This window comes from Mya arenaria, chromosome 14 (assembly GCF_026914265.1).
Source record: "Mya arenaria isolate MELC-2E11 chromosome 14, ASM2691426v1".
NCBI lineage: Eukaryota > Metazoa > Mollusca > Bivalvia > Myida > Myidae > Mya > Mya arenaria.
The window spans coordinates 18961561-18969434 of record NC_069135.1 but is presented as its reverse complement, the minus strand read 5'-3'; the positions used below and the strand labels follow the sequence as shown (position 1 = coordinate 18969434).

At 39.6% G+C, this 7874-nt stretch overlaps 1 protein-coding gene across 1 annotated transcript; it reads right to left on the bottom strand.

The window, feature by feature from the left end:
• Positions 1–1851: 1851 nt before the first annotated feature.
• LOC128216724 (transcriptional repressor NF-X1 homolog) lies at positions 1852–5742 on the bottom strand. The gene is made up of 2 exons (XM_052923375.1): positions 4855–5742; positions 1852–4308 (listed from the first exon to the last, which is right to left on the bottom strand). The coding sequence occupies exons 1-2, from the start codon at positions 5007–5009 to the stop codon at positions 2976–2978; spliced, it is 1488 nt and encodes a 495-aa protein (XP_052779335.1). The 5' UTR covers positions 5010–5742; the 3' UTR covers positions 1852–2975.
• Between the last annotated feature and the right edge of the window lie 2132 nt (positions 5743–7874).

Genomic DNA, 7874 nt, shown 5'->3' with positions numbered 1-7874 from the left:
AATGATCTTACATCCACATTACTCACATTGATATGGCCATTGCCTCATGGCAACGTCAGAGTAAACACAAGCGACGGAGGTGCCCTAACATGCAATACTTTTACAGAGGCATTTACGATCGCCTGTGAATAACAAAATATGGCCACCATAAAAATTAGTTTATGGTCCTTAACTGATTGGTACAAACAAAGTTAGTTTCTGCTTGTGGGAATATATTTTTTAGCATCAATGTGCTAGCTGGTATGTCAACCAATTTCATAAATAAATAAAATAACAATGAGCCAGTGTCCAGGAATCTCCCATACTTAGTTTTAGGTAAAACAAAAAGCAGATGGGGAAAGCTCGAAATAGCGACTTTACAAAATGTTTCTAGTAAAGTAGCATGAATGTAAAATAAATTTGTATAAAGTCGAAACCCGTTGGGTCGATGTCCCAGGGACTGGTCATTATATGTCGAGCATCGCGAGTATCGAGCCAAGCGGGAATACTTACAAAGAGTAAACAAATTGGTCATTTACATTAAATTTGAGCCAACGAGGAAATCGAGCCAAACGATATCGAGCCAACGGGTTTCACAGGAAAGTTTTTTTTACGAGTCTATCGATGCTTAAACAGTAAAGACCCATGATCGTTTTACGTACATTCCCTAGGGGGTGCCAACAAATGTTCTGACCATCTTTCACGAAGATTTGGTAGAAAATATGGTTCACGTGTACTCCCGAACATTTGACCAAATGACCTACTGTTGGTCTATGACTTGCCTATATGCTGGCGGCTAAATATATGACCCTTTGGACTAGTGTTTCCAACGTTTTTGGAAGATTTGACCTAGTTACCTACTCTTTATCTTCGTGGTGGCACATTTGGTCAATACTTTATGAAAAGTAGATAGGAAATGTGGGCAAGCAATGGTTTTATCTAGCCTAAAAAATAGACGTGTTATACGTGAAAGAGTTGCCATATAAAAAATATTTTGAAAAAATCCCTCAAAGTACAATTATTTGGAATATGGTTTTATCATATTTGGTGTTATTGCCTACTTCCAAAATCGATATGACTGACGTTTTAAGTTTAATTACACCATACTATTGTAGAGACACAGTCATAGTTCGACAAATACATTTTTCTAACAAAAAGGAACGAAAAGGCCACCAGGGATTTCTTTTTCCCCCTAATAGTTGACCCAGTAACCGTCGGCTTGATTGGACTTACCAAAAATTGAACTTGACACAGATTTTAAAGAGCTCTCTACGCTGTTCAAATACTTTGTGCATTTAAGGCGACTAGGGAGCTCACAACACTATTTTGCGATGTCTAAACTTATAACCTACTTTTTCTAACAGGGCATGATCCCGATAACCAAATTTGACCTTGATTGTATAATGACCAACATTGTGGCCAAGAGTGATGGGAATTGTGCAGGACATTGAGCTGTTAGTGTATAACAAGCAACTTATCATTTTTGACAGACAGAGTGAGCTATTCTAATTGGTCTCTGTCCGTCTTCCGCCATCAACAATTTTTCTTACCGTACAAACGAGAGTGATCAATATAATGGTGTAATAACTTGTTCACAATCGTGGTAAAATACAGCAGGGTCGGATCCAGGATGTGATGTTAGTTGGGGCGTAACTAAGTGGCGTAGCCTTTTGACTTGCATCCCTCCATCAAAACCAAAATTATTTGATATAAAGTGCTGACAGGGGGGTGTGGGGTTATTTCCCCAATACACTCTTCACAATTTTTAGGCCAAATGGTGCATTTTGTCGTATTACTTTACTATTTTTCTATTTTTTTTCGGGGTGGGGGAGGGCTAAGACGTCAAGCAATGGTTTCAAAATAATCTTCCAGTTGTCTTATGTTCACAAATTTATTTTCAACTGCAAAAGCAATGTGTAAACAGTATCTAGGCAATACAACTACCATGTAACAGCAAACACAACCATACAGGTGCAATACATACGTAATGGTTTCGCAACTTTAGTACTATGTTAGATAATGTATTGAAAATAAACATGGTGACTGGCATAAAGTAAAAAAAAAACAGTTTTAATTGCTAAATGCAAACTCACAGAATATGTATAACTCTATAACAATCGTAAGTTATTTTCAATCTGATAAATAGAAATGATAACTCAATCAAATAACAAAAGATATCCTGGTTGAAGTATTTTGAATAATTCAACAAAATATGGTGGTCATCCATGGATCATATAAAATACGTGAATAGCACGAACAAATAAATAAAACCAAACTGGCAAATAACTACGATGGTATAGAGATGGCATGCGCGATTTTCTTTTTGCGCGTGGCCACGACTTATATCTAAGTCGTGGCTACAACAGAGAAAGTCGTTGCTTTAAGATAATTTAGTACAGTCAAACCCCGTTGGCTCGAACTCCAATGGACCGGCGAAAATACATCGAGTCTCGGAAAATTCGAGCCAAGCAGGAATGCTTACGTTCAGCATAAAGGAACCTGTCCTTAACTTTAACTTCGAGCCATCGAGAAAATCGAGCCAAGCGAGTTCGAGCCAACGGGTTTCGAATGTATTGAAAACGATAAAGTAAGTCGTTGCAACCACATTCATAGTCGTTGGAACGAAATTGTAAGAGTGGCCACAACTCATTAAGTCGTAGGATGCCATCGTACACCACTGATATTAAAACTACCGAAAGTGTTAAACATATGTCCTTTACTTTCATGAAGTTCTCTACCTACGACAGTTGCGACTACACTGTTGAAATCACAGGTTGCTTCTATCACAGTTTTGGCACTTCAGCACTATTTAAATTAATCATGCTTTGCTGTGGTATTATACATCTATTTGAACTCGTAAAGGCATATTCAATACTTGTAATTAAAATGCATTGATCAGAAGTTTTAAGTACCAAGTTTTTTATCCTAAAGATTGACAAATCCCTATCTAGACGCAGCGTCCGTCGTTGGGTCTATCTAGTGTCGGATCGAGAAGCCTAGTCTGTGTCCTCGGACGCGGCGTCCGTCATGGTGTCTATTTGTTGGCGGATTTGGCGCCGCTGGTTGAGCAGCCCGCGAAGCTCGCTGGCGACATGTGTGAGGCGGCGTCCGAGGTCCCTGACTTCCGACATCTGCTCCTGCCTTCGGACCTCCCGCTCCTGTTGGAAAGCGGACAAGTTCTGACGACCCCTGTCGATTTCCGAAGAGAAAGTGCTCATCAGCATGTCAAGTCGTTGCCGACTTTCGTTCAGCCGCTCGCGAATTGTTCCGAACGAGCGCGTCTGAAGGTTGCGGCCGACAGGGTCGGGGACGTAGTGGCGGCGTTCAGCTACATGTCGCCGTTCTGCTTCCCGTGTTGCATAATCTGAACTGTACATGGATTGGCTAACGTTATTGTTATTATTATTGTCTAAGTTTCTATCACGAGGTGATTCCAAAACGTTTTGTCGCGCCATATCAGCACTTACAATACTGGGCAACGTCGGCAATCTTCGTCCTGATGTCTGAGAAGCGGGTGCCGGTCTAGGGGTAGTCGGTGGACGTGGTGTGTGGATTTCCTCTGTAGTTGTCTGGACAGTAGAATTGTTATGCTCGTTTGACGTTTCCTGAGTAGAGGTATAATGATTGTGTCTGATTGTGTTCTGCGAATTTGCATTTTGTAAGCCACCGTTACGAATACGGGCACGAGACGTAAGCCGCCCGTTGCTCGGTAGGCCAGTGCTTGTGGTACTCGTTCGTCGTTGTGGAGAAGTATTTCCAACACGGCTGCGCGATCGCGATCTCGACGTTTTGATAACGCCTTGTGCAGTCGCTGGGGACCGCTGGCTAACCGTGTTTGAGCGGTTGTGATGTCCATTGTTTGTCACAGCAGTAAGTGGCGGGCGCGTCGAGCGCCGTGGACCCACCGACGTGTCAGCGGTGTCATTGTTGCTTGCGATGGTCGAGCTTGACGCATTGCTGCTTGATCGAGCTCGTAGCCTGCTCGTTGAAGGCGGATTCGCAGCTATTTCTGGTCCGCTGTTGACGACGGGTAGTTCCCTATGAGAATTTAATTTCCCTTTGTTCGCTGTCTCGCCGTACGTGGTGTGGACATGATCCTCGTATTCTCTGAGCTGGCCCTTCCATCGGCAAGTGAGCATGTGGCATTTAACCGGCAGGTCCAATATCTCATTATTGAGCCGCTCGTTCTTGACGTAAAGGCCCTCCACGCGACACACCGGGCACCTACTGTGGTTGGTAGGGTTACCGGAAGTGGACCAGACGAAGATGCACGAGTAACAGAATTTGTGCTTATTCTCGCACTGCCGGACATCCTTCAGGATCTGGTAGCTGAAAAACACACAGAAGTGTCAGATTTCAATAAGGGCTCAATATGTAAATATGTTTTGGTATGGTGCTTTTAGTAAGTTATTGCTATTACATTTGAAGTGAACTCATAGTATACATCACAAAGTATCATCAAGTACAAATCGACCATTTTGGGTCCAGAAAGGTATGTTCGCATTGGTTATAAGCTCATAATGCATTTTTGCATATTGAGTCACGAGCTCTAAGGGTTAGTGAATATGGCCCTGTCTTGCTAGGTTTATATTATTACTGACGTTTACACCCAACTCACTAAACATTGGACGTCCTCCATCCATCCCAAGGCAGGGCACTCACCAGGAACTGCACAGCTCTTGTCGAAGGTAACAGTAATTTTCTAGATGAGTGTGCTATTGTGTTATAGATGTCCGCCAAGATGGTATGTACCCGATGGCCATGCTCTCTTTTTCTGTCATAATGGCACTAGTACTTACGCTCTGATTCGTTTCAGGTACGAAGCTAGTTCTCGGTTTTCCCAAACGAGCTAAAATAAATTGGTAAACTACTAACCAGATACTGCACTCCAAATTTTCTCTTTTATCATCCGTGAGATCCACGAATATTTCATCTGAGTGACCCCCGGGCTTCATGCGAGGAACAGAGACGCCCGCGAACGTCCGGAGCATGATCTCCAGAAGCGCGAACAGCTGGTCGTTCTCCGCCATTTTTACGACTTCCGGTTTGGTGTGTTTCCAGCTAACCGGAACGGTCCTGGATTATGTTTTGTAGTCCTTGCTAGTTATTCGCCCGAATGAAAACATGTTTCACTATCATCTGATCATCTATAACATGACCCGGCGTTGATTCTAGCTACATGTACTATAATAACTGTTTCTAAACAACAAAAGAAAAATCTATAATCTCATAGTTATTCGTTCACATGTTTTACAATAGAGCAAGCTCGTACAACGATTTTTCGTGACCAGGTAACCTCCCAAGTCTATGCTCAAACTGTCATGTTGTGAAGTACCCTGTGATAGTGTGACGACTAGCTTTAACCGCGTGAATAGTCTCCGAGGAGCGGGCATCAATATTCCATTCACAGTATATACATCACCACCCGTATCGGCACTTCACTAATTGATGAACCTGTTCAGATATTCAACCACGGCAATTTGCGAATCTCCTTTTCTTAATTCGAACGATATTTTTAGAGAACTGTTCTATACATAAAACCAAATAAATGTTTGGAACTATGCACTTAACTTTGTCTGAGTCTATCAAATGTCCTTGATATATGTTAATGTCACATAATGTTTGTGAACGCTAAGTATGTTCGCGTTCAATGTCACTTTTTGATCTGTAAACATCATATTTACTCTCCTATACGATATGCCCGACATTCAGTCTGTAGTCATAATTCCGCCATTTTTCTTCGGAGATCGATATTTTGTGATCGAATACAATAAAGCAATCCGATACCATACTGAAAGGCGCTTTAATCTATTTTCTCTGGCTCATTTCCAATATGAGGATTAATTTTCATGTAAGGGAGGGAAATCTCGCCATATGATACGAGTTAGTACGCTTAAAAGTACTGAGACTAAATACTGCAACCGAGTCTACTAGAACACTAGACACCATCCACCTACACGAGTCACCGCTAATACATAACAATTGCAGTGATTTGATTGGCTTTGCAACACTTTCAAATGTTAATGGAGACATTTGTATTTTTATAGCGAGAAGAATGTGTGATAATTGTATTTCATTTAGTAATCTTTATGAATAAAGCATATATATCACGGTGTCTCTGTCAGGCGAATCTGATTTAACTACATGTACATGTTGTCATGGAGGTCGAGAGCCAGCCACTTGCGACAATGATACAGACAGCATAGGTTTATATAAAAACAATAAGTTTGTCCATTAAATTAAAAAAAATGTCCTTAAATAGCGAATTGTATTCTGGTTTTCACGGTAGTTGACTAAAACAACTTAAATGTTTAAAAATCTAAATTTCAAAATCTGAATTGCACAAAATATCGTAGTGTGTGAAAAAAATGCATTGAAACATACATGTATGCGTTTTGAACAACTCTTTTGTAAACATTAGTTGCAATTGACTGTTTGAATTTTGAACGTGTGTTTGAATCACTATACTACAATGATTATCTTAAAAAAATTAAAATGTTATAAATTGGGATAAGTTGTTTAATACATAACTTAGTGTTACCTTTATAATAACAAATGTGATCACGACTATACCAACATGTACAGAAAATTGCAGTCATATCACGTTTTTCTAAAACACGTTTACACTACATGATGGTTTAAAGTACAAAACATATTTATTATGACGCTATTTGAAGTATATGCCTTAGATGTACTGATATTATGAAATTCAATTCATTTGTGAATTACGTTACCGGCAAAAGGCGTGTGAGTAAATTTAGCAAAGCTTTAATGATTTGTTTGTCAACATTCATGTATTTTATGTAAAGTTATGACTCACTGATCTATTAGATAGTCTCTTTTATTTTGGTATTACAAGATTGCTTAAATATGAAACAATGCAGTTTTTATTTCTTTACATTTTGGCTTGAGAAGTAAAAAACGACCTATTTTCTATCTGTGATTCATTATGTCTGTCCAGAAATGTTCTATAATGTTCACTGTTTTCTTAATGTTTGTTGTTTAATAAAACTCAATGTTATAAATATGTGTGTTTTGATGATACAATTATTTATAAAACCTAAATTACAATTGATTAGACCCTAAACGAAACGTAAATTACGATACAAAATCAGTAGGTAGTTTCGAGAAATGATATGATTATGAAAACTTGTTTTTCTTTTACCAATTTTGTTGTAAACGGTGCCTAGACATGTTGCAGAAATAACATACCAAGTTAAGATGTAATTGCAATATGTATAAATATCATGGGGCAAAAAAATGTATGACTTAACCCGTTTTGGGTGTTACAGGCACAATGGCTGTATTGAAGAAGCATATTTTAATAAGTTTTAGATGTATAATTATGATTGGACAAAATATGGAGTCAACATCAAACGCATTTTAGAGGAATGAGGGAGTTCAATTCTACTTTTTCAAGATTTGTCAAGCGATTTCAACTCCGAGCCTCAGACACATTTGCCAAGTGATTTGAACATCCCGTCTCTTTACCGCAGACGCTTCCTAGTCAAATAGCCCCCAAGTCAAATAGCCCCCATTTTGGTCAAATAGCCCCCACTCACAATTTAAAATTGGTAAAATAGCCCTCCAAAAACGCCCCCATTTTTTTGTGTTTTTTTTTATGTTATTTTTAAACATTTAATTTTACACATTTGCCAAGTGATTTCAACACTCCGTCTATATACCGCAGGCACACTTGCCAAGTGATTTCAACACTGCGTCTATAAACCGCAGGCACACTTGCCAAGTGATTTCACCCTCCCCACCCCGTCTCTGTACCGCGGACATACTTGCCAAATAAAAAGCCCAGTCTCTGTACCACAGACGTACTTGCCAATTGATTTAAACATCCAGTCTCTGTACCGAAGACATACTTGCCAAGTGATTTAAACACT

What these genes read in the sequence shown, in the direction of transcription:
- LOC128216724 (XM_052923375.1), bottom strand. Translation starts at nt 5,009, where the DNA reads ATGGCGGAGAACGACCAGCTGTTCGCGCTTCTGGAGATCATGCTCCGG. An exon ending in AATTTGGAGTGCAGTATCTG is followed by an intron (nt 4,309 to 4,854) that starts GTTAGTAGTTTA and finishes TGTGTTTTTCAG; the next exon opens with CTACCAGATCCTGAAGGATG.